General features: G+C 40.0%; 2 protein-coding genes across 7 annotated transcripts in view; both read right to left on the bottom strand.

The window, feature by feature from the left end:
- The window catches only part of DENND2C (DENN domain containing 2C), an 85,814-nt gene that overhangs the window by 58,060 nt on the left and 101 nt on the right, over window positions 1-27,653 (bottom strand). For 3 of the 6 annotated variants that reach the window (XM_041755378.1, XM_041755382.1, XM_041755383.1), the window contains exon 2: window positions 9,707-9,824. The exons of 1 other annotated variant lie outside the window; for it this stretch is intronic. The gene's annotated coding sequence lies outside the window, so the exon portion shown is untranslated. Of the gene's footprint in view, window positions 1-8,499; window positions 8,549-9,706; window positions 9,825-27,575; window positions 27,604-27,653 lie in introns of those variants that run through there. 2 more of the 6 variants (XM_041755379.1, XM_041755381.1) reach the window with 2 other exon arrangements.
- On the bottom strand, window positions 15,129-16,305 carry LOC121491036 (cyclin-dependent kinase 2-associated protein 1-like). Its single transcript, XM_041755386.1, has one exon. The coding sequence runs from the start codon at window positions 16,199-16,201 to the stop codon at window positions 15,854-15,856; it is 348 nt and encodes a 115-aa protein (XP_041611320.1). The 5' UTR covers window positions 16,202-16,305; the 3' UTR covers window positions 15,129-15,853.

The following is a 27,653-nucleotide window of genomic DNA, read 5'->3' as shown; positions in this document are numbered from 1 at the left end:
CATCGAATCCATTTTTACCTCTGCCTGATTCTTTCTCTTCTCCTTTTGAGATTCTAATTACACATATGTTAGATGATTTAATATTATTCCGCAAGTTACTTGTGCTCTATTCATTTATTTTTTTACCTTTTACTTCTTTCTCTGCTTCAGTTTAGATAAATTCTTTTGACTTGTTTTCAAGTTCACTAAACATTCTACAGAGCAAAGTCCAATCTGATTTTAAGCCCATCTAATAATTCTTATTTCAGATACTGTATTTTTCAGCTTCAAATTTTCTATCTGGTTCTTCTAAAATTTCCATTCATCTTCTGAAATACCTCATCCCTTCACCCATTATATTTTCTTATTGTATATAATCTAATATATTTACAATAATCTTTTAAAAAATATTTTATTTATTTATTCATGAGAGACACACACACACAGAGAGAGGCAGAGACATAGGCAGAGGGAGAAGCAGTCTCCATGCAGGAAGCCAGATATGGGACTCGATCCCAGGACTCCCAGATCACTCCCTGAGCCAAAGGTAGGCACTCAACTGCTGAGCCACCCAGGCGTCCCTATTTACAATAATCTTAAAGTCCTTGTTGGGTAATGCTAACCACTGGGTTATCTTTAGGTTTCCTTTTATTGACTCTTTTTCTCTTCATTATGGTTCACAGTTTCTATTTATTCTAGAGCCTTGTAATTTTAGTTTATGCATGTATATATGTATTTAAGCAATCTCTACCCCCAAAGTAAGGCTAGAACTCATAACCCCAAGATGAAGAGTTGTACACTCTTCCACTGAGCCAGCCAAGCACCCCTAGTCCCTTGTAACTTAAAAAAAAATATTTAATTGATCCATTTGAGAGGGAGAGAGAGATAGTGAGAGAAAGCAGGAAGGCAGGGAGAGGGCAGGCTCCCTCCCGCTGAGCAGGGAGTCCAATGTGGGGCTCAATCTCAGGAGCCCAGGATCATGACCTAAGCCAAAGGCAGACACCTAACCAACTGAACCCTCCAGGCATCCTATTGTGCCTTATAATTTTTAATCATAATCTTGACACTACCTATAAAAGAACAGTATAGGAAAAGATAATATACTTTGTATTTATTTTGCTTTATATTATTTCTGAGACTATAAACATTCCTCTCTCTAGTAATTAGAGTGAGGGGCTGATCATTCAGATTCCTCCTAGAGTCAAGTTGAGCTGAGGCTGGGTAGTAGGTCTTATTACATGGAATTCACCTGGGATTAGTTCAACCTCTAACCCCCCAAGCTGCTGCTACCTTTTATATATTGTCAATATTTGAGCTGGAAAAAGCATGGCTACAGTTTCAATTATTTTTGGTTCAACTCTGGATTCAACCCTGGCAGCATATCACTGCACAAATATGTGGGATTATAAAACTTCTTTGTGCCTCCCATACCCCCTGCAATGCTGCTGTCTTAGTAAAAACTGGAACAGCAGATAATTATTGGGCCAAGCAGTTTGTTTATGCATTTGAGATTCTTCCAGATTCCAATCCACACTCCCAATTCCAATTTTAGTACATGTGCTGCCGAAGCAAGCACCACACTCCAATTCCAACAGTGCATACAGATAACTAAGACTTGGCAGATTTTTCCTTCCCTCTGTAAAGCCTCATCATCTCTGCCAGGGCTACTTGTATCCAGACTATATGCTTGTCCTCAGGTATGAAAGCTGTTATGGCTCTTTGCTCACTTATAAAGGAATTCACTTTGGAATTCAGTTCATCAAAATTTCCTTGCATCCACTATTCACTAGCCCCAGAGAAATACATGACTTTTATTTTGTCCAGGATTTTCTTGTTACTATGGGAACAAATGTTTTTCAAGTCCTACACCCTAACTGGAAGGGGAAGTCTTAAAATGTTTTTGGTGAAATAGAACAGTGAGCAATAGTACAAATCAGAATACACTGCATGAAGGTAAGGGCAGGTATTGCTTCAGACTGTTTCAGGTGTGTGTGTGTGTGTGTATGTATGTGTAATGGATTGTAAATGTATTTATTATGGTGAGGTGTGGTAAAAAAATTTTGGAAAGTCTGTCTAGAGACACTGAAGTCCACTTCAGTGCAGGCAAGGAGTTTAGAGAAAGGCTATCAGGATACTAATCTTTAAAGAGAATTGTTTACTGCTAGCTGAATTTCAGGCATGAAACAGTTCAGAAACATACAGGCTTTTACATATCAACACAGAACAAAGTAAGTCCCTGTAGAAGTACACAAAGCATATATTATCACAGTAGGCAACTGCTGTTAGAAGAGAATAAAATACATCCAGATATTTTAATAACAAAAACATTCTTTCATTTTTATTAAAGCCAGTTCCCTGGGCCTATGTGCTATAATTCAATGTGCTGCTTACTGATTGTTATTATTAGATTAAGACTGCAAAGAAAGATTCTGGAGAGAAAAATGTCTCCTTTTATATCTGGCTTCTTTAACAAAAGTATTTTTATTTTATTTATTTATTTATTTATTTATTTAATTTTTTTTTTACAAAAGTATTTTTAAAATTTCTTTTTTTTGGAGTTGGGGTAAGAGATGAGAAGATTCTCTAAATGTAAGAAAGCTTTCCTAGGTGAATAGAACAAATCACCTTTTACTCAGCATAAATGAAACAAACCATTGAAAAGGCATGTTATAAAACATAGGTAGAGACCATAGTATTTATAAGGAAGGCATCATGGTACAGGATACAAAGAGTGCAGGTTCTGGAGCCAGACACCTGGATTCTAATCTTCTGCAACTTACTTAGCGGTGGGCCTTGTACTCTTAACCAATCCAAACCTTACTCCAAAACAAGGGAATAACACACACCAGTAGTTATTATTAGAAGGATCAAGTGAAATAATATATAAAGTCTCTTGTATAAGTGCCCAAGAATAGTTATGACATTACTGTCACAACCTATTTAAATATTATATGCATATAACTGTCAGTATGCATCCTCACCAATCTAACCTCCTGAATGTCTCTCTTTATTTCTATCCTTATTACAACAACCTCACCTTATGTACTTACCATTATTTTCCTAGAATTACCATAAAATATAGGCTCCTATATAGCCTCTCTGCCTCTAATATCAACTCCCTTCCAATACCGTTGCCAAAATGATATTTCTAAAATTTAGTTATGATCAAATCACAAACCAGTGAAAACCTTTGCTGGTTTCTGGTGCTTCATACTCTGCCAAAGTGGCTACCAAAACATACTCCCAAGGAACAATGGACTTCCAAGAACTGAATGAAGATCTGATATAAAAATTGAATAATACCCTCCACACACTAGTTTTCAGAAAGAAGTTAAATTTGTGGATAAAATTTACTTGATACTAAGTTTTTTTCCTCCACAAACATACCTTAAGCATTTCACCCTTGCTACTGTTTGTGGTACTGGTCAATTCTAACAAAATGGCAAAACAAACACATGGCCAACAAAAATTAGCAAAAAAAAAACTGGGATAAGCCAATCATGAAGAGTTTTAAAGCTTTTTAAAAATGTCATACGTACATATGTGTGTGCTTTTATAGTGCATACACAAAATATGGTCATAAGTTTGCTACTCAAATAGTTTTTGGTTTAAATGATAAAAGCAAAGAAGTACGTATTTCATGGTGTCCAGAGACAAGCAAGATCAAGTCCATACCTCTTAACATGATATATAAGGTCTTTCGCCCTCTGATTCCACTTGATTCCTGTGATTTGCCTTGCTTGCATGCTACATTTCACGAACATCAAATAATTTGCATCTATCAGTGGTTCAGAACTAGAATACTGGAGTTACAGTGTTCAAATACCACCAGACTTGGTTCCTGGCTGTGCAATCTCAGTCAAATTACTTAATCCTTCTAAACCTGCTTCCTGAGCTATAGGATGAATCATAATATTATAGATAACACTTATCAAGCACTTACTATGAGTCAGGGATAATTCTAATCATTTTACCAATATGAACTCATCTCATTTTTTTTAAACAACCCATAAGGTATGTATATACTGTCATTATCCTTGTTTTGCAGATGAAGAGGCACAAAGAGGTTAAGTATAACTGATACGGCTCTTGCTACTCTCTGCCACAAAGGACACAGGTATCCATCCTATAAGGTTGTTGTAACAATTAAATATGAAATGATGTAAAAAAAAAAGATGCTTGAGACAATTGCTGGCATCTAGTAATTGCTCAATAAATTATAGCTATTGGTGCACCTGGATGGCTCAATCAGTTAAGCGTCCGACTCTTGATCTTAGCTCAGGGTCATGAGTTCAAGTCCCACTGACCTGGGCTCCATGCTCAGTGTGGAGTTTACTTTAAAAAAAAAAGACAGCTATTAATTATTTCCTGAACACACAATGTACTTTCAAGACCCATTCAAAGTTTTTCATTGAAACCTTCCTTAGACTTTGACCCTGAGTTAATTACTCCTGGGTGCTCCCATTACACCTGTTAATATTCTGTAATCCTTTTCCAGTGTTAAATTCCTCTTACAACAAATACTTCTGCATGCATTTTTCATGGCCTCAAGAATCTCAGTGCTCTAGAGTCATTCTTGCTGGGAATACTTAGAAAAAGAGGAACCTTAAGGGTGAAAATGAAGAGAGGTAACATTGATAGCCAGAGAGGAATAAATGCTTCTGCAATGCTCTCTTGAAAGCCCTAAAGTAAACCTAAATCTCAGAATGTAACTCCTCTATTTGTTATTGCAGAAGATGCTAAGACGTGTGTTACAGAAATATTGGATGTAGGGGCACCTGGTGGCTCAGTCAGTTAAGCATTTGCCTCTGGCTCGGGTCATGATCTCAGGTTCCTGGGACTAAGCCCTGCATGGTTCCCTGCTCATGGGGAGTCTGCCTCTTCCTCTCCCTCCCCCACCAATGCTGCTCATAGGCTCTCTCTCTCTCTCTCTCTCTTTCTCTCTCTCAAATAAGTAAATAAAATCTTAAAAAGAGAGAAGAGAGAGAGAAACATGGAATATAATAAAATCTGCTCAGGAAGAAGGGTAGGAATTTGAACTGCTCACATTATTTGCTTTTTGGAATTTCCTAGTAGGTATATTTAATTAAAATACTAACGTGGGGATCCCTGGGTGGCGCAGTGGTTTGGTGCCTGCCTTTGGCCCAGGGCACGATCCTGGAGACCCGGGATCGAATCCCACGTCGGGCTCCCGGTGCATGGAGCCTGCTTCTCCCTCTGCCTGTGTCTCTGCCTCTGTGTGTGTGTGTGTGTGACTATCATAAATAAATAAAATGATTTAAAAAATACTAACATAGTATTTAATTTGTAAACCTCTGGATAATTTTTTGAAAACATTTATCTGTTTATTTTAGAGAGAGAAGGAATCTCAAGTAGACTCCCCGCTGAGTATGGAAAAGCCCAACACATAACCCTGAGATCATGACCTGAGCCCAAACTAAGAGTCAGCCACTCAACCGCCTTAGCCACCAGGTGCCTTGCCTCTGGATAAATTTTTAATAAAGGCCATAGAAATAAATCCTGCATAAAATTCTTCACTGAATTTGCTTAAAAAATTTTAAAGCAAAAGAGAAAAATGTCGAACTGGTTTCTACCTTTCAAACTTTTATCATCTTGTTAACTGTTCCTTGAATAACAAATCTTCAAAGCAAGCACATACAGGATATCAGCCTTTTATCTCAGTCCTATCAGAGGAAACAGCCTTATAGGTAACTAAAAATGATTCCCAAAATAGCACAGAAACTTAAAAAAACCCACACACCCTAATATTACTAATAATAGACAACATAAACTGCTCAGCAGTTATTGCGCCTAACTGCAAAGCAAGCACTAGGATTCTTTAAAAAATATATTTAATTCTTTACCAGGTCTGTCAACTCTCTTAAGACATCTGTCATGGAAACTTTCTGAGGTTTTTTTTCTTTAATGAAAGAATGAAATACAATATATTCAGGGTTTTGATGCACAAGCCAAAGAACTGGAATAACACTAATTTCATAATTGTGTTACATGGTTGGTTACCCACATTATTTTATTTTATTTATTATTAAAAAGATTTTATTTATTTATTCATATGAGAGAGAGAGAGAGAGAGAGAGAGAGAGGCAGAGGGAGAAGCAGGCTCCATGCAGGGAGTCTGATGTGGAATTCGATCCCGGGACCCCAGGATCATGCCGAAGGTAGGCGCTAAATCGCTGACACCCCCCCTCCAGGATCCCCTATTTTAAAAACTTCCAAATGACAATTCTTTGCTGTTCACTGATTCTAATGGGTGCTGGAGATTTTATTTAACAAAGCTGCATGACCCTTGGAGCTATCCTCACAACTAACCCGATGTTATGGGCTGAATGCTCACATGCCGTCCCCCTCCATTTCTATGTTGAAGGCACAATCCTCGGTGCAATGGTATTGGAGGCGAGGCCTTTGGGAGGTCATAAGGATGGAGGACTCATGAACAGGATTAGTCCCCTTATCAGAAAAGACATAAGAGAGATGAGCTCTCTTTCCACAAGAAGATACAACAACAAGATGGCCATCAGCAAACCAGGAAAAGGGCTCTCACCAGGAACCAAACTGGATGGCACCTTGGTCTTGGACTTTCCAGCCAATTTATGAGAAATAAATTTTTGTTAAGCTACCCAGTCTATGCTAGCTTTGTTATAGCAGCATGAACTGACTAGACAAATGGTAGTTCCACCTTCAAAACATATGTCTAACTTCAACCACTTACCATCTTCACTGCTACCACACTAATCAACACCACCGCATCATTTCTCCCTCTCTCATTTTTTAATTTCTATTCAATATTCACCTTTCCTGTCCATCTTACCTAAAATAAGGCTTCTTGGGGTGCCTGGGTGGCTCAGTTGCTTAAGCATCTGACTCTTCATTTCAGCTCAGGTCATGATCTCAGGGTCATGGGATTGAGCCCCAAATCAGGCTCCATACTGAGCACAGAACCTACTTCAGATTCTCTCTCTCCCATTCCCTTTACCCCTCCTCCTGGTCACACACACTCCCACTCTCTCTAAAAATAAAATCTTTAAAAAAATAAAAATAAAAATAAATAAGGCTTCTTTCCCTACATATGCCTTCACTCCGCTATATTTTCTCCACAGAGCTTATTATTTACCTGAAATTCCATTATTTGTTTACTTATTATAAATATATGAATGGGTGGGGGGACACAATTTGGCTCATAACACCCTTAGAACTGAGCATGAAATAAAGTTATCCATATAACTGACATATAACATTGTATAAATTTAAGAAGCACAATGTGACCTGAGAAGTATATATATTATGAAATGATTACCACAATAAAGTTAGTTAACACATTCATCACTTTACTACTACTATTTTATTTTGTAGTGAGAATATTTAAGATCCACTCTCTTAGCAACAACATTGTTAACTAATTATCAAGAACTATTTTTTTTAAAGATTTTATTTATTTATTTGACAGAGAGTGAGCACAAGCAGGGGGAGCACAAGAAGGAGAAGCAGGCTCCCCGCTGAGCAGGGAGCCTGATGCAGGGCTTGATCCCAGGACCTTGAGATCATGACCTGAGCTGAAGACAGACTGCTTCACTGACTGAGGCACAGGTGCTCCCACCAAGAACTATTTTTTATTTTTATTTTTTTATTATTTTATTTTATTTTTAAGAACTATTTTTTAAAAGGCTGGAAATACTTATGCTTTACAGAGGTCATTTATATCCGGACAGCCCTTAGGCTTTCTTGAATGACTGGGAAACACAAAAGAAGCCTAGGAGAAGCCGGGGAGATATGCACTAGAGGCAGGAGGAAAGAAGAATGGTACTTAGGAAAAGTGTTCCTCAGACTAAACAAGGAGGCTGACAAAACCATTAGTAGCTGTGCTTCTGTTGCAGCTAGACTTTAATCTAGTGCTCCAGCTAATAATCTAGTTAAAAGCAAGCTGGGTATGGTTAACTGTACATTGGACTATATCCAGAAATGTTCCAGTCCTAAGAGGCTAGATGGGCTCCTGGTAAAACAGGCCTTACAAAAACTAGAACTAACTTCCCAAACTAGCATCTTATACTGCAAAGTTAGCCAAGTTTATATTAGGACTTACGGAAGAATCCCAAGTCCCTAGGAGTATAGAAGCAGTCTCTTCAGCTAACCAAACCTCTTAAAACTTAGGAGACAATTCTGATTTCCAAAGAGTTACTCTGGAGCACAGATTCCAATATGGGTTGGAAATTCAATTCACAGGAGCCAAGAGTGCTGTGTACACTAAAAATCCTTCTCTGATTTCTGTATCAGGAGTCCAGGAGCCAAGTTCTCAGCAGTTCTTACCTTTTCCTTTTTAAAGATTTTATTTATTTATTCATGAGAGACAGAGAGAGAGAGAGAGAGAGAGAGAGAGAGGCAGAGGGAGAAGCAGGCTCCATGCAGGGAGCCCAACGTGGGACTTGATCCCAGGGCTCCAGGATTAGACCCTGGGCTGAAGGCAGGTGCTAAACCGCTGAGCCACCCGGGCTGCCCAGTTCTTACCTTTTCCTAAATGTCTCCTTTATAAACCTTGAACTCTCCTTGGGATGCTCTTCAAATTTTGATGTGAAAAGTGTAAAAATGTTTCATTCATGGATGAAACGCATATGGAGCAAAACAGAGATGTTGATGTTAGAGGTAGCAAAACAGAGACATAAAATATTGTTCAGGCCAAAGAGGATGAGGACAATTTAATTTGTACAGTGAGGACTCTTAACAGTCAAAACCAGTTGACGACTGTCTAGTTGACCCACAATATAACAACGCCCTGTTCAAATCTCTAATATTCGCTCAACTTTGTCGAGTCATTTCATTGGTTTCTACATCAGCTCTTCCTGCTAGTAGGTGATGTTTGTGAAAAGAATGAAAACTAATTTTCTTAATGTAGTGCCCCTGTTATACATGTTAATTAGCACACTATTGAAACCATATTCTAGGACTGAAACATAATAATGAAAGAGTGGTATAATGCAGTTAGCCTATAAAGTAATGTTTTACCAAATTCATTTTATTTTTTTAAGATTTTATTTATTCATAGACACACACACACACACACACACACACAGAGAGAGAGAGAGAGAGAGGCAGAGACACAGGCAGAGGGAGAAGCAGGCTCCATGCAGGGAGCCCGATGTAGGACTCAATCCTGGGTCTCCAGGATCACACTCCAGGCTGCAGGCGGCGCTAAACCGCTGTGCCACTGGGGCTGCCCACCAAATATATTTTAAAGACATTCAACTAGATTTACTCAAGAAAAATAAATTTCAAAAGATACTTTGAAAAAAACCCAACATAATACAACCCCTAAGTTTTACAAGATATCTTCCAAATAAGCTAATGATATGGTTCGTTATCCATACCACCGTCCTTGTCCCATAAAGACAGCTATAAGTTAACAGGAGAGTATTTAATGTCATGTAATAGCATGACTAAGGTCACATCAGTCCTCTCTGACTTAAGTCAGTTCTTCTATTTCTCATCAGCAGTAGAACCTAATTCCCATGACCCAAGTTCAGACAAAAAAAAAAAAAAAAAAAAGGTAAAGAGGAAAAAAGTCCAGGTGGCACAGAAGAGGTCTGTTTGCATACTCATGGAATATCTTAAATGACAATCATCATCATTTCTTAAGTGCTCCAGATGCCAAGCATTGTGCTTAGTCCCTACATTCATTATTACATTTAATTCTCAACAGCTCTGACGGTATTATTACCTTCTTTTTGCAGATGAGGAAGCTGAGAATGAACTGGTTCGGTAAGTTACCCAGGTAACACAAGCTTAGTTCCTCTTTACTCCAAAGCTTCTGCATTTAACCAGTATGCATTACTTGTCTGTGGGTAGACATAACAATAATATCAACCAATATAACAGGATGTCAAATGCAACTTTTCCTGTCCTCTCAGGGTTTCAGCAGGGGCCTCATAGGCCAAGATCAAAACAATAGGAGTCAAATACTTCCATATTCTATAGAGAACTCCAAGGCTTATAAAGTGGGGCAGCCAAAAATAGGCTCTGCTAACATCAGTTCATTACCCTTATCACAACAGTATAAAAAGAATCATAATTAGTTCATTCATTATAAGGATTATACAGGACAATATAGACAACTTCTTTTAAAAAATTAGGCGGTGTGTATTTCCTTGCCTCCCAAGGGAAAAGGAGGAGGTACTTCCTGCCTATCTCAAGCCCAGGGACTAGAAGCTCAGAATAATCACTCCAAGTGCTTAAGTTATACCCAGAACAGGAGAGACACAGGGACTGGGAACCACTCCCATCCAGGGGGAGAAAAGGTGCTGCTGAATTTTAAAGACTGCTTAGGTAAACAGTCAAATTAAATGTTTCAGCAGAAGAGGAAGCTTTATGAAACTCTAGAATGTGGAAAATGACATATAAAAGTAACTTTAATCACACGGAACTTCACAATTTCATTAAATTAATGCAGTGTTAGTCCATATAATCACATGAAGTGTATCTTAACTTTTTGATCTAATTATCCTTTTTAAAACCTCTTCTATAATAAGAAATAACTGTCCCAAATTAGAACTTTTAAACTTTACAAAATAGCTTCAAAATAACTCTATAGTAACATAGTTTTAATTTAATCTTATTTTTAAAAGATTTTATTTATTTATTCGAGATAGAGCCAGCATGAGGGTGGGCATTGGGAGAGGGAGAAGCAGGCTCAGGACCTAGGCATCATGACCTGAGCAGAAGGCAGATGCTTCATTGTCTGAGCCACCCAGGTGTTCCAGTAACATAGTTTTTAAACCACAAACTCATGCTTGGCTAAGTTCTTCTTAGTAGCAAAATTCTTACTTCTTATAGTGTGCAAAGGTTGGAAAAAAATTCCAGAAAGTAAAAAGAAAAAAAATTGTTTTTAAGTTTTAAATACTATAAACTACTACTACTTTTTAGAAATTTTGAAAATAGAGAAAATGAGGGGAAAACACCTCTAAGTCTACCACCTCCAGCACAATCACTGGTGTATTTTGGTCTATTTCCTCCCTGTCTTTTTTCATAAGTATATTTTTATATAGTAGCAATTACAGTATATATGTATTCACATTCTGCCTTTTTTTAGTGTTAAGTAAAAAAAAAATGCACTTTTCAGGGGTTTAAAAGTATAGACATAACAAGCTCTCCTAAAAACATACATCTGCATCCACTGAATAATGTAACTTCCAATCTAACTCTAAAGCCAAATAGCCAGAAGACCCATTTCTCAAGTTTTCAAATCATCCCCAAATTATACATTCAACTGTTATTTTATCTCCTTTGATGATATAAAAGCAGCAGAAAGTAAAACTACTTTCACATAGTTATTAAAAATGTCTCTTATTCCTCAAATTGCCATTTAAAACACATGAAGTATTAGGTCTGTAATATATTAACCTTCAGGCCCAACAATGATCACTTAGAAGCAACAAAGTTACTTCCTTTCCCCTCTTCTTCCCTGGACAATTCAGCCCTAAAGCCCTTTGGTGGAACAGAGTAAGGCAGGCACCCATGCTTGATGCTCAGGAGCCGAGAGAGACCAGAGCAGGGGATCAGAGGCACCAGAGCTTGAGAAGCCAGGGCAGCATCCGTGTAGGAGTGTGGTTGGTGTGGCCAGCAGGGGCCTGAATGAGGTCAAGAGGGCAGGCCCTGCAGAAGCACAGCCCAGCACAGGATGTTAGCGCCTGAGCAAAGTGAAGGGGTAGCCAGGCTGACGGGTGGCCTGGTGGGTCATCAGAGCTGGGCACGCCGGCACAGGGTATTGACAAGTGAACCTCAGGCTGGACTTCAGCCCATTAGCTGGGTGCCAACATGTAACAGACAAGCTACTCAAACAGAACACCTTGACTGAATCCAGGCTTCCCCCCAGCTGAAAGTAGAGCGTTTTTTTTTTTTTAAAGATTTTATTTATTTATTCATGAGAGACACAGAGAGAGAGGAAGAGGCACAGGCAGAGAGAGAAGCAGGCTCTTCACAGGAAGCCCAATGTGGAACTTGGTCCCAGGACCCCAGGATCACACACTGAGCAGAAGGCAGATGCTCAACCACTGAGCCACTCAGGTGTCCCAAGCAGAGTGGGAAACCTTTCTGTGAAGCCTTTCATAACCCAGATTGGTGTCAAGTGAAGACTCACTTATCATTAATGTACATGGAAAATTGAGCTTTCCCAGACCCCCCAAAAATAACCTGTTAGGCTTTTCTGATACCTTAGGACACATCTTGCTAACAGATGCACAAAATAAACTGAGCTAAAGCTCACAGATGCAGTGCAAAGCCATGGTGGCTGGATGCTGAGATGCTGAGTGTAGCTCCTGGGGAAGGAGCTCCGCAGAGACACTAGCTGCCTGGTGAGGTGGGCAGAACTGCATCTATAATAGCTCAGTTCCATGCAAAACAAACACTGAATACTATTTTCACTTTTTGCCTTTTTTTTTTCTTTTTAAGATTTTATTTATTCATGAGAAACAGAGAGAGAGAGAGAGAGAGAGAGGCAGAGACACAGGCAGAGGGAGAAGCAGGCTCCATGCAGGGAGCCTGACGTGGGACTCGATCCCAGGTCTCCAGGATCATGTCCTGGGCTGAAGGCAGCACTAAACCGCTGAGCTATCAAGGCCGCCCCACTTTTTGCCTTTCTTTGTAAAAGAGAGTGTCCCCTTCAGATTTCTTTCAGTTAGCAAAAACAGGTGCTAACGTAGATTCCCCATAAAAGCGAAGTAGCCTAATGTGAACTTTTAAAAAATGGGGGGGAGGTACTTGAACCATGCAAATATTAAAATGGATGACGTAGAGATCTATATGCAGATATGAAAAATGTGCAAAATATAAGCAGGAGAAACAATTTCTCTTGTATGACTTAAAAGAGCACTTAAAAGAGAGTAGTCAGCCTAAGGAGCCCCCATGTCCTCAGGCTCTATTGTTTCCGCTATGGCATACTCAACGCCTAGCTTCTATCTTCATTATCACTTCATGGTTCAAACTAGTTGTTGGTGCTCCAGCTATTCCATCCACATCCCAGGAAATAGGAAAAAAGGCAAGTTTTTAAAGCAACATTCCTGGAAGTCCCATATAATGTTTGTTTATTGCTCACTGACCAGGACTTCAGTCACATGTCCTTCAATGTGGCCAGCTAAAAAACTGAGTTCTGTTGTTTTGGAGCATGAATATTAGAGTAGGTAAAAAAAAAATCTCTGTCATACGCAAGTTACTTTTGTCCTGATTTGCAGACAGAAAACAGAGGTGCAAGTCACATGGTTAAGTGGTAGAGACTGCCACCAGTCGATGTACCTTTCACCCCATATTATGTCCCATTAGAAAATCAATACATGAAAATAAAATACAAACACACTCACAGGAAATTTATATATAATTATAGGCAGTTTATTATTAAATTGGCTTTGATAGATGAGAAAGCATCTACCAAAAGAACAGAACTAAAAGGTAGTCCTGACAAATAGAACAACAGTCACAATGATTTCTCTTGTTTTTAAGTAACCTCTTTGACCAGTGTGGGGATTGAACTCACAACCCTGAGATCAAAGGTTCCTATGCTCTACTGACTGAGCCACCCAGGGACCCCAACAAATATTTCGAAAGCACTTATTATATGCCAAGAGTTTTCTAAGATCTGGAATTTTTTTTAGTGTAACATACATAAAGCACATAAAGTCCACTAATCCTAAGTGTACAGCTCAAAGAACTTTCACAGATGAGTATTTTTGTGACACCACTAATCATCCTCCAGAGGGAATCACCAATCTGACTTTGCTATCCATGGATTAGTTTTACCCTTTCTTGAATTTCATTTAAACGTCAACCATACAGAGTATTACTCTGTATGTGGTTTCTTTCATGCAAAGTAACGTATGTATGATTTACTCATGTTGTGTATATCAGCAGCTTTCCCCCCCTTTCATTGCTGAGTATTATTCCATCCAATGGAAACACCAGCATTTAAGAACCCATTTTCCTTTCAAGTGACATGTACATTTGTTCCAGGTTTTGACTATTATGAGGAAAATTCTTATAACATTCTTCTATGTATCTTCAATATACATAATCACTTATTCCTCTTAGGTATTCTCTAGGAGTAGAATTGCTGGGTTATAGGTTAGACATATGCTTCACTTTAATAGACATTGCCAAAGACTTTTCACTATACTCATTTACACTCTCTCTAGCAGTCCACAAATTCTAGTCACTCCACAATCTCACCCCAGCACATAACACTGTTAGTCTTCTCCATTTTGGCCATTCTGTTATGCAGTGGCATCTCGTTGTGGTTTCCATGTAAACTTTACAAACTCATTTATCTCTTACCATGCCATGTCACACATCCTCTATCACCATAGAATCATACTCTGTCTTTTAAAAAAAATTTTTAGAATATTTTATTTATTTACTTGACACAGAGAGAGAGCAAGAGAGCACAGGCAGGAGGAGCAGCAGGCAGAGGCAAAGGGAGAAGCAGGTTCCCTGCTGAGCAGGGAGCCTAATGCAGGGCTCAATCCCAGGACCCTGGGATTATGACCTGAGCCAAAGGCAGACACTCAACTGACTGAGCCACCCAGGTGCTGCCCCATGCTTTATTTTTTTTTTTCCATGCTTTATTTTTTAAAGTGACTTTTACAGATCATCATGCTCTCTTGGAATTAAGCATAATAAATTCCAAAAACATTACTATCCAAAACAGGTCAGTTGGAGAACATTCTAGGTCAGTCCTCTTCCACTATAGATGGCAATTTCAGTCATAAATATAAATAAAAGATGACAGAAAAGCCAGGAGTGTGTGGAATCATAGAAGCCAAAGGAAGAGAATCCTTCAAACAGAAAAGAATGGTTAATAGTTACAGATACACCATTAAAAGGTCCAATAAGATAGAAATACCTGAGTGCCTCAGTTGTTGAGCAACTGACTCGCAGTTTTGGCTCAGGTTTTGACCTCAGGGTCCTGGGATTCAGCTCTGTGTCAGACTTCCCACTCAGCAGGGAGTCTGCTTAAGGATTCTCTCTCCCCTTGTCCCTCCTCACCCTGCTTGCGTTTGTGAGTGTGCATTCTCTTAGATAGATAGATGATAGATAGATAGATAGATAGATAGATAGATAGATAAGACAGTTTTTTTTTTTTTAAGGAAAATAAGCTTTATTACATCAAGTAATAAACACATACAAAGATGCAAACAGTTTTAGTCATTTTCTTCCAGATGTTTGGATCAACTTACAGGAAAAGCAGAACTGAAATCCACAGTCTTAGTAGGAAAATTTTGGTGGGGGAGGGGGAGTTCTTGTTAGGTTAGGTTTGGTAGGTTGCTCTTTCTTCTGTATTTATAACTTGTGCATTTTTTAAATTGACCTCAAAGCACTAATAGTCATGCAAGCAAATGCTTAATTAAGCTCAAAAGAAGTTACATAAAGCAGAATCCACACCATGTGGCAAACGTATGCACTCAAAACAAAACCCTCAGAGTTGTATTAGCTTATGGAAGATAATGTAAAACAATCTGAGTAACTTAAGTGTACTCCAAAAAGAGGATGAAAGGAGCTGGGATATCTGCTGTGAGATAGGGATCTTTTATGTGCATCTTTTAAATCAATGCTTAAAAAAAAAAGAAAAAAAAAAAAGAAAGAAAAATGCTTAAAAAATAAAAATAAAAACAAAAAACCCTGGGTAATTCCTATTTAAAATGTAAATCCTAGTCAACTGCAAAGTATTTCTCAATCTCAGAGCCTCATGAACCATGGGAGGGACACGGGAAGGAGAAACCAAACTGTTACCGTTTTGAAAACAAGAGTTTCATCTGAACATGGGAGATGAGCTGTAACTTCTGGTCTTGGAAGAAGATGGAAAACTTTCCACGCTGATAGGCAGCTAGGACCTGGCATTCGGTTCCGTCTCAGCCAAGCACTCTAGAACCAGTCCTCTGGCGGGAATGATGCCTCGTTTTAGTCTCTCCATGGCGCTCTTGCTCCCTGCATAGGTGGGTCTAATCTCTTTCCCCAACTCTTCAACGATGGCCAGCAGCTCAGCATATTTGCTTTGGGGTACCTGGCTGTTCCCAGTTCCCTGGGTATAACCTAGAGATGGTGGCCCATAGTCACTCAGCAGCTGGCGGTACTGGGAGGATGTGGCCATACTGGTGGAGGGTGGGTGGACACTCCCAGCGGCGCTGAGGGAGGCGGTGGGCATGTGCGCGGCCAAGTTCAGTTTGTAAGACATCCATAAGACAGGTTTTTAAGAATCATTTTATAAAAGGAGTACCTTGGTGGCTCAGTGGTTGAATGTCTGCCTTTGGCTCATGTCATGATCCCGGGGGTCCTGGGATCAACTCCCTGCAGGGAGCCTGCTTCTCCCTCTGCCTGTGTCTCTGCCTCTCTCTCTCTCTCTCTCTGTGCCTCTCATGAATAAATAAATAAAATCTTTAAAAAAAAATTTTTTTAAAAAGGTAAAGACTTGAGTGTCTATTGGTCATTAGGATCTGGGCAAGAGCAGGGTCAATGGCATGAGGAACTAAGAAGTGGATGGGGAAAAAAAAGAATGGGAACAGCAACTGGATACAATCCTTTCAAGGAGTTTATCCATGTTAGGCAAGTAGACAACAGAGTGGGGTTCAGCTAACCAGGAACACAGGGTTCAGGAAAGCTTTTTGGGGTGGGAATAGAAAAGAATTAAGCTTGTTTAAACACCAGTAGAAAGGAGTCAGTAGAGAAGAGAAAAACAAAGGTCTGAGAGCTAAGCCAAAAAAGGAGAGAGGGTGCAGCACCCTATTGGAGCTGCAGGGATTAGCATGTGACAGGAAGAGGGACAGCTCTTCCACTGGAACAGAAGGGAATGAGGAAAGAAAGGTAAGGATGTGCATTTGAAGGTGGAAGGGCTGTACACTGATGAATGTCCCCTTTGATGACTGCTCTCCTGCCTTTGAAATTACAGGTGAGATTACCTGCTGACAGTAACATGAGAGGGGAAAAAACAGAGGTAGAGAAAGTTTAAGATAGGCATGGTGTAGAAAAAAGAAGCAAGAATCTCCAGGTTCCCTAAGCAGAGAGTTCTTAAAAAGAAGAGTTAGGAACTAAACCTTTGAGAACATGAAACTTTCTTTTTTTTTTTTTTTTTTTTTTTGAAGATTTTACTCATTTATCCATGAGTGACACAGTGAGAGAGAGGCAGATACACAGGCAGAGGGAGAAGCAGACTCCCTGTGGGGAGCCCAATGCAGGACTCGATCACAGGACCCCAGGATCATGACCTGAGCCAAGGCAGACACTCAACCACTGAGCCACCCAGGCATCCTGAAACATGAAACTAGATGGGAAACTGTAAATGAGCAGAAAGGACAAAACCAGGTAATGACTGGGCAAAAGACTAGGGAGAGCTAACAGGATCAGGATAATGTGGACCACAGATACCATGGAAGGAAAATGTCCTAAAAAGAAAAGGACGAGGCACAATCAGTGTCTTCTAAGTAAGAAGACTAAAGACTGAGAAAGGTCAGCAAGGACAGATAACGGGTAGCTAAAGCTTAGGAAGATAATCAGTGAGCAAATGGAGCAACGACTGATACAACATCTACTGTAAAGTCAGTGAGAAGATTAAAGACAAAAGGACTAAGTAACTTCAAACACAATGTTTTAAAGTTGGGGGAAGAAACCTATACATTTTTAAAAAGTGCAGCCAAAAAAAAAGAAGGATAAATACATGGAAGAGGGCTTGGGGAAAGTTCAGTGAAGCTTCTTCATGGAAGAAAGAGGCTTAGGAGTCCGAGAAGGATGGCGGCTCTAATGGAAGTGGAAGAAAGACAAGAGGTTGTGTGTAGCATAATGAAGACTCAGACCAAGTCAGGCAAACTCTCATACCAAGTCAGAGAAGCTTGCTCATGGGGTACTAGGCCTTAATCTATGAAAATAAAATAGCCTGGCTATTTTAGAGAAAAAAGCCTGGCTACTTGAGGATAAAGTCTTTAAGAGCTGTTTAATGGTTGGACATTGGACTGAAGTTATAGCATGATCCATGGCCTATGTGATTCTTCATCTCCCTCCTAAAGCTGGACATGAGAGTGAACAAAATAAGCTGGGGCCAAAGACAGGAAAACCAGGATTATTCTCCATTCAGGGGAAAGCCTCGCTTCTTGGTGTGCATAATGGAAGATCAGTGGAGCCAAGCAATCTGGTGATATGACGAGGGCAAAACTGAAGTCTCAGATACCAGGTGAAGGAGAGGCATGTTTGTGGGGGAGAGGCATGTTTGTTGGAGAGAAACTGGGCTTAAGGGAATCAACAAACACAAGGAAAGTAGGAACACATAATATTAACAGGGGAAGAGATAGGGCGAATGATCATAAATTTTGGGGGTCGGGGGAATCAAAGAGGGATCATTTAAGGGCAGGAACAGCAGAAGCATATGTTGACCTGGCTTCACAGACTAGGCACACACCATGCCCAAGATTCTGGAGCCTGCTTAGTGAGAGAGGACTGCCTATTGAATTGAGTCCTTCCTCCTGCACTATAGGTCAATGTTTAATGAACTGTCCTAACCAAACCCAGGGCAAGAAATACATTTGTTGTCACCACACGCATGCACGCGCACACACACACACACACACACATACACCTCGGAAACAGAAGTTGCACAAAACAATTACCCTTACTACAATACGATAAAGTAAAACAAAGTTAACATAAAATATTATGTTACCATGATACAAATACATCTAAAATTCCAAAATAAGTAATATAAAAATTAAAATTAGAAAAGATTCAATGTAATGCAACAAGTGACCTTTCCTGTTCATAAATTAATTACAGTCTGAAAAACACAAAAACAGTACATACTTATCAGGTTCACTACAGAGTCTTTTATTCTTTTGCTTTAAATTGGGTCAGGCTTGAAAATCCTAGTTGAAACAATAAGTTGATGTGAATGGCAAAAATAGTACTACATTCTTTCTACTTTGCAATCGAAATTCTTTGGTCTTAATAGAAAATGATGATAAGCAATGTCATATAATCATTCTTCACAGTAGTTGAAGATCTAAGCCACAAAAATTCATTTTCTTGACAAACTAAAAGCCCAGTGCAACTTAGAATATCTGTGATCCCACCACTTTGGACTGTGATATCTGTACCAGACTACAGCCACCTTATCAGCATTGATGAAACATCCCATAATGGTACAGAATGGAGGTATATCATCGCTAAGAGGTGAAATCTTAGTGTTCAGTTGATTTATCATCAAAAGTAATAAACAAAACATCCATGCATTCTAGATGAATATTTTTTTCCAACAGGTATGTAGCCATTTTTCTCTTATGCCACTGATAGGCAACTAAATAAAACAATAATGAATCTTTCCCAGGAATGGTCCTGGGAAAAGAAAACTGAGAAAATTTTACTTTTTTTCTTTGAAAATACTTGAAAAGGCTTACTGAAAAGTCTAGTATCTTTTTAATTTTACGATCTTGCTACATTTTGCTTGACCTTGAATTATGCTAGTCTAAATGAACTGTGCAATGAGAACCACTGCATTATGATCATGTGCAAATGGACCATCCCTTTAATTCACATAATGTTCCTCTTTTGTTCCATGTTACCCCTTACAGTTGAAGTAGGGACCAGAGAAAATGGAGTTTCAATAAACACTGTTGCAGAGCAGGCTGTGGCATTTCCTCTCAGCAGGTCATCTTATCATTGGCCTTAACAGACCCTTATATAATCAGAGTATTAAAGAATACAGATAAATATTTCAAAATAAAATTATACTTCACATTGCTAAGTAACCAATTCAGACATATCCTAGATAACCAAAGTTTTTTGTTTTTCCACTCTGGTGGAAAAAAAGAAAGAGAAGAAAAAGCACATCTAAGTAGCTGCAAGAATCATACACACATAACCCAATCTGTTCTAAATTTTAACATCCACAAAGCAAAAAATCCAGACATATGCCATTTCTATGAATTTAAACTTCAAAGGAAAATTGATAATTTTCCTCTATATCTGTTGTAAAAACGTTTATCACTGTTATAAAAACCTCAAAATATAATTAAAAAAAATAGAGCATGGGGTGCCTGGGTGGCTCAGTCAGTTCAATGTCTGCCTTTGGCTCAGGTCAGGGTCTCGAGGTCCTGGGCACAGGGTTGGGCTCCCTGCTTTGCAGGGGAGTCTGTTTCTCTCTCTCCTCTACCCTCCCCTCTGCTGTGTTCTTTTGCTTTCTCTCTCAAATAAATAAATAAAATCTTTTTTAAAAAAAAATAGAGCATAGGGATCCCTGAGTGGCGCAGTGGTTTGGCGCCTGCCTTTGGCCCAGGGCGCGATCCTGGAGACTCAGGATCGAATCCCACGTCGGGCTCCCGGTGCATGGAGCCTGCTTCTCCCTCTGCCTGTGTCTCTGCCTCTCTCTCTCTCTCTGTGACTATCATAAATAAATAAAGAAAAAAAAAAACTTAAAAAAAATAGAGCATAAATGATAACCTTTAACTAATATAAGTGGCTTTATGCTGCCTGAACTGAATGCCAAAAAGTCTATTTTCAGGCTGCTATCCAGGAATCTTTTTTTTTTTTTTTTTAATTTTTTTATTTATTTTATGATAGTCGCACAGAGAGAGAGAGAGAGGCAGAGACACAGGCAGAGGGAGAAGCAGGCTCCATGCACCGGGAGCCTGACGTGGGATTCGATCCCGGGTCTCCAGGATCGCGCCCTGGGCCAAAGGCAGGCGCCAAACCACTGCGCCACCCAGGGATCCCTATCCAGGAATCTAATAAGGAAAAAAATACTGAATTTCTTCCTCAAAAATAGAGAATGCAAGAGAAACATCTGGGATAGCTAGATGTTTATACATCTAGCTTACAAAGTAAGTCCTTTGTATTTCCTTCTTCTATCTCACCATGATTTACTACTTAATCCTCCAATCTTACAATCTGCTATAATGCCTGAGAAGTGAAGAGGAAAACTTCATGTTTTCCTTAGGATAAAAATTACTCATTTAAGTCAGAGAGGAAAAAGACAAAAAAGATTCCATCCTGTCTAACCTCTGGGTCCCAGTGCAGGACACTCCTTCAAGTTTTGGTTTTTTATTCCACGCAGTGTTCAATATTCCCCACTTTAATTGAGGCAAACAGATCACTATTTTACTGGTTTAATGAGGAGCACTGAATACTGAAATATATTTTCAAACATATTTTTGGTCCTGACATTGTACAACTTAGTCTATTTCTCTGTATCTCAGGTCCCAAAACAATAAAGGGAATACATTCCACCTACTCTATGTGACATATGGAGGGATGAATTTAAATTTTTCATGTTGCCTGCAGGAGGTGCAAAGTTGAAGAACTTTTTAAAAATCTTTTAACTCAAATTACAAATCTAAACACTTAAAAAGAACACCTCTTATGAGAGGATCAGCCAAATGTGGCCCACCACTTGTATTTGTATGTCTCTGAGAAAAGACTGGTTTTTATGATTTTTAAATGGCTGAAAAAAAAATTTAAAAAGCGTAATATTCTGTGACACATGAAAATTATATGAAATTCAAATTTCAGTGTCCGTAAATAAATTTTTATTGGAACACAGCCCATGCTCATTCATTGAAGTATTGTCTATGGCTCTTTTCAGCAGAATTGAGTACTTAGAGAGATGTATGGCCCACAGAGTCTAAAATATTTACTATCTAGCCCTTTACAGAAAAAGTTTGCCATTCCCTGCCTTAAGAGACCATACATTTATTTGAATGATACTACAAATTAGGAAAATATTTTTGAGTCTGTTTTTGAAAATGCTTTCAAAGCCATAACACATTCTTTTGAGTCTCTTCAGTCATGGCAAATCTTCATTCTTTGAAAGTGAGTATGAATTTTGGAGATGGGTAAGCCACTTGGAGCCAAAGTTGAATAAGATTGGTTATCAAGATGAATCAACCAACAAACATTTATTAATAATCTATATTTGGGGGCAGCCCGGGTGGCTCAGCAGTTTAGCGCCGCCATAAGCCCAGGGTGTGATCCTGGAGACCTGGGATTGAGTCCCACGTCCGGCTCCCTGCAAGGAGCCTGCTTCTCCCTCTGCCTGTGTCTCTGCCTCCTCTCTCTCCTTCTATGTCTCTCGTGGATAAATAAAATCTTTAATAAAAAAATCTATATTTGGGATGCCTGGGTGGCTCAGCAGTTGAGTGTGTCTGCCTTCAGCTCAGGATGTGATCCCAGAGGCCCTGGATCAAGTCCCAGATGGAGCTCCCTACAAGAAGCCTGCTTCTTCCTCTGCCTGTATGTGTTTTGTTTTTGTTTTTTGTTTTTTGTTTTTAAGATTTTATTTATTTATTCATGAGAGACACAGAGAGAGAGAGGCTGAGACACAGGCAGAGGGAGAAGCAGGCTCCATGCAGGGAGCCCCATGTGGGACTTGATCCCGGGTCTGCAGGATCACGCCCTGGACTGAAGGCGGCGCTTAAACCGCTGAGCCACCAGGGCTGCCCTCTGCCTGTGCTTTTGTGTCTCTCATGAATAAATAAATGAAATCTTAAAATATATATATATATTTATGGGAAGTGAAGATCTCTTCTGAAAAAAAAAAAAGCACTATCTCTGACTTCCAATCACGTGAAGGTATAGTCATGTTTTCATAGCTTTGACTAAAGGTATATAAGCTATATAGGCATGGAAATAGAAAGCACAGAGGAAGGGGAGCACCTGGGTGGCTCAGTCAGTTATGCATCAGATTTCTGATCCTCACTCAGGTCTTGATCTCAGGGTCGTGAGTCAGAAAGAAAGAAAGAAAGAAAGAAAGGAAGAAAGGAAGGAAGAAAGAACAGAGGAGGAAAAGTAATTCTGTAATAAAACTAGAAGATCTACTTTCCTGTGTGGCTGTGAATATGCTGTAAAGTTGTGTTATTTTTACAAAGAGGAACTCTGATAATACTTCAGGCAATACGCTTTTGGAATTAATGAGTGACTCCCAAATAAAATTTTATTTTATGTAGTTTATTTTTTATTTACTTTTATATTTTATTTTGAAGTAATCTCTATACCCAACATGGGGCCTGAACTCACAATCCCAAACCAGCCAGGCATGACCCCCAAATAAAATTTTAAAAGAACAGGATTCATTGGGTTGTAAAAATTGCTGCTTAATCCTTCAATTAAAACCCATATTATTGATTTATAATCACAATTTAGAAGACAAAATTAGCATCAATAAATCAATCAATAATCCTTTTCACTCATACAAAGCAAACCATTTATCCCTGGCCCTCTTCATTTCTAATTCCATATGCTTTCCCTGAGCAATTTCACCTGCTCTTAAGGTTTCAATGACCACTTACTGGCTAACTCTGAAATTTGCATCACTAATCTCAGCCTCCTCCTAGGCTCTTGATCCCCCCTGACATTTCTACCTTAAATGTCCAGAGGCACTTCAAACTCAGCATGTTCAAAACTGAAACAGTTCTCTTCCTCCCACAAGAAAAAAAATAAAACAAGTTCCTCTATCCAGTTTCCCAAGCCAAGAAATGAAGTCATTTACTTTTCTGTTCACCTCCAAAGCCAATCACTTTTTAAGCAGTCAATTCTGTATCTTGATCATCCTGTCCTCTCCTCTTCACCTCTATGAGGATTTTTCTGCGCCAGGCCCTTATTTATCCTCTCTTATCTGGACCATTTCAATACCATTAGCCTCCTAACTTATCTCTCTACCTTTTGCTTGTCTCCATCCAGTCCAGCCTCCATCCATACCCCACCATGTTATCTGTCTTCATTACCTCAAATCCTTCACTGGCTCTCTATTGTCTTTAGAATCAAGTCCAAAGTTCCCAGCATGAAACACAAGCTTTTTACTCTGTGGCACCAGCAGACTTTTCTCTCTCTCTCTCTCTTTTTTTAAAGATTTTATTTATTTATTCATGAGAGACAGAGAGGGGGTGGGGGGGAGACACAGGCAGAGGCTCCCTGTATGGAGCCTGACATGGGACTCAATCCCAGGTCTCCAGGATCAGGCCCTGGGCTGAAGGCGGCGCTAAACCGCTGAGCCACCCAGGCTGCCCCTATTTTAAAGTTTTAAAACCACCTTTAACACATTCTATAGTGAGAGATTTTGCCAAACTGGACAAATCTTAATTATTCCAAATGAGAGGCACCAAAACCCCAATGCTTACCTCATTTCTAGCAATTTCAGTGATCCTAACCCGGTTAGCAATCAAGCTCAGCATATTTCTTTTTCTAGTTTATTTCCAGGCACCATCCCCTCCTAGCCCAGCTTCTCACCTCCATAAACTCTGACCTTTAGTCAATAAACTACAACATATTCCTCACAAATGCCATATACTTTCACATCCATATCTTCTGCTCCCTTCCCTGACTCAGTTAATTCTTATTCACCCTTCAAAGCCAAATTCAATTATGGTATCTTCTCTCTAATCTTCCTCCTTATCATATATAGAATTATTTTCCCTCATCATTGTTCCCACTAAATTCTATCTCTATATAACTCAGCACACTGAAATTGCAGGGACTCATTTACATGTCTGGTTGGTTATAAGCTTCTTGAAGGCAGGGAAGCGTCTTTTCTTGAATCTAACATTTAACCTATGGTCTGAGAACAGACATTTTAAACTTCTTGTTGAAAAATAATCACTTTTTCTATTGTTAAGATAATGTCATAATTGTAGTATGAGTGACTGAGGTTTTTGTTTTGTTTTGTTTTTGTTTTTGTTTTTTTTAAGATTTTATTTGAGAGAGAGACACAGAGATAGAGCACAAGAAGAGGAAAAGGAGAAACAGGTTCCCCACAAAGCAGGGAACCTGATAGGGGACTTGATCCCAGGACCCTGGGATCATGACCTGGGCCAAAGGGCAGACACTTAACCATCAAGCCACCCAGGAGCCCTGTGACTGCAAGTTTAGAAACAGAAAGAATCCCAAGTCATTCATGGGTGATGGGGGTGGGGGGGGAATAGTCTTCTATACAAAGTATAATTAAATTGTAGCTTGGACAAACCTCCAACCACATCTTGTAACACCAGTTTCTTTCTTTTTTTTTCTTTTTAAGATTCTATTTATTTATTCATGAGAGACAGAGAGAAAGAGAGGCAGAGACGCAGGCAGAGAGAAAAAGCAGGCTCCATGCAGGGAGCCTGACCTGGGACTCCATCCTGGGACTCAATCCTGGGACTTGATCCTGGGACTCCAGGATCATGCCCTGGGCCAAAGGCAGGCGCTAAACTGCTGAGCCACCCAGGGATCCCCAACACCAGTTTCTTTCTATGTCTCTTTCTCTCCTTTGTGAAGAAGTTATTTCTAGAACTCTCTTTTAAATACACATTGGATTTTATTAGTATTTCACTCACAGAACTTGAAATTCAGTATAATGCAAAAGTTTGGATTAGGACTTCTGGAGTCTAACTGGTCTGAATACTAGCTCTGCTGCCTAGGCTGTTTGATAGGGGTGTTACTCAACCTCATGTCTCTCAATGAGGACACCAAAATAATGACACCTCTCATGGTGCTGTTGTAAGGATTAAATAAACTAATCCATGTAGAGAATTTAGAATACTGCCTGGCTCAGAGTAGGTCCCAATAAATACTGACTAGTGTTATCATCAGTATTAAAAACAGTTTTCTTGCTACTTATTTTAGCCCACTTGGTGGTGTTAATGTCCTAGAAGGAAGGAATTGTATTCTGCTCATACAGGAATACTAGGGAAGTGCTAAAACTATGCCTTCGAATATAACAGATGCTCAATAAACAACGTGACCATAAAGGCTTCAGACCTCCAAGAGTGGCAAATTTAAATTACAGCAAAATTTATATATGGAGTACATATTTAAAATGATGTTTTAAGTAGTTTCAAAACACTCATCTTCCACTGAACTGCTGAAACGTAAAGCTTTTAAGACAACACAAAAATTATATTCACTAGGAACTTTCCCTCTACACCATCTGATTTGCTCTTAACCAATGGTATCCAATGGTCTAAAATTCTTGTCTAGAAGACATGTTATAGATCATTTAAAATACAATTCCCAGGTTTAGAAAATTCTATTATTGTCACATCAAAAACACTAACACTCTTCCTTTAGATCTGCATCTTAAGAAATCTATTGCCACCGTCAACATAAAAACGCTAATGAAAGGCCACCACCAGACACAATTACTACATTTCCTGGTTTCTGCCTGGGAAACTACTTCAGAACACACCTACAAGTATCTCCAGTAAATGCCTGCTGGTTACAAACTGCTATTCCCTTTTTTATTTCCACTTTCTCCCTAAAACCCCTCACTCCTTCACATACCCAAGGAAAAGAAAGCAAATATCTATAATAAAGATTGTACAAAAAAAAAAAAAAGAGCTACACATTAATTTTGTTTTGAAGGACTAAAATCTTATTAAAGTCTTGATTTGAAGCAATACTCCCAGCTTACTTTACTAGGTAACAAAGTATAATTACTTAAAGCAAAAAAAGATTATTTGAGGGGATTCCTGGGTGGCTCAGCGGTTTAGCGCTGCCTTCAGCCCAGGGCCTGATCCTGGAGACCCGGGACTGAGTCCCCTGTCGGGCTCCCTGCTGGAGCCTGCTTCTCCCTCTGTGTCTCTGTCTCTCTCTCTCTCTGTGTCTCTCTCATGAATAAATAAATAAATAATCTTAATAAAAAAAAAAGATTATTTGATTGGTATCGAACTTCACGATAAATAATTCAGTAACAGTGCGTGGATAATATGTGCCATTCTAGAAAAGTTCATTGATCAGTTAAAAATGGGCCACACTCCAAACAATGGTGATGGGGGGGGGGGTAAACAATTTATTTACTCAGTAACAGAGATTTTGGGCTTTATCTAAAACACCGGAGGTGAAACACTAGCTTTGGGATAAAGGTTTACGGAGGGCCTACCGTGCGCCTGGCATTTAGTAGCTGCTTTACAGAATATGCCCGCGGCCGGTGCACAGATGACAAAACCTCACATTTATTTACAGATTGCTCTCATTTATCTCCTTTGACCCTCAGAATACCCCTGGGCGTGAGCATCCCAGATTTCCAGCTGAGGAAAAGAGGCCCAGAAGAGCCGACGTGACCGAGGTATCGCCTCTGTTCTGTGGGTCCTGGCCGCCACTCCAGCCCCTGACTCATCTAATCATCATCTGCGATCCGAGTTACTCAAAAGTTCTTGGAGTTTCCATTGTCCGATTTTAAAATCAAAATTCTACCGACTTTCCATGCTGTGCTCGTCAGATTCTGCTAAGAATCAAAACTCACAAAAAAGCAAGAAATGCGTAAAAGTCACCGCCTCAGCCCGCGGACGCTCAGGCTCCCAGCCCGCGGTTCCTCGCGGAGGGCGCCCCCGCCCTGCAGCGCACTCCCGGCCCCCGAGGTGAGCGGCGCCGAGACGCCCCGCGGGCTCCGCCACAGCCGCCGCGGCCCACCCGCAGGGCTCCCGGGGCCCGTCGTCGTGGTCCCTCGGGGCCAGGGGAGCCCAGACCCCGGCGCCGACACCTCCGCGCGCCCGGCGCCCGGCGCCCAGCGAGTGACACCCACCGCCGCGAGGGAGCGAGGCCCCCGGCCGCAGCAGAGCCCGCCCCGCGCCGCCCCGCGCCGCCCCGCGCCGCCCCGCGCCTACCTGCCCCCGGCGTCCACGCCGCCCCGCGCCGCCCCGCGCCTACCTGCCCCCGGCGTCCACGCCGCCCCGCGCCGCCCC

Source organism: Vulpes lagopus, chromosome 5 (assembly GCF_018345385.1).
Source record: "Vulpes lagopus strain Blue_001 chromosome 5, ASM1834538v1, whole genome shotgun sequence".
NCBI lineage: Eukaryota > Metazoa > Chordata > Mammalia > Carnivora > Canidae > Vulpes > Vulpes lagopus.
This window is presented reverse-complemented; position numbering and strand designations above follow the sequence as displayed.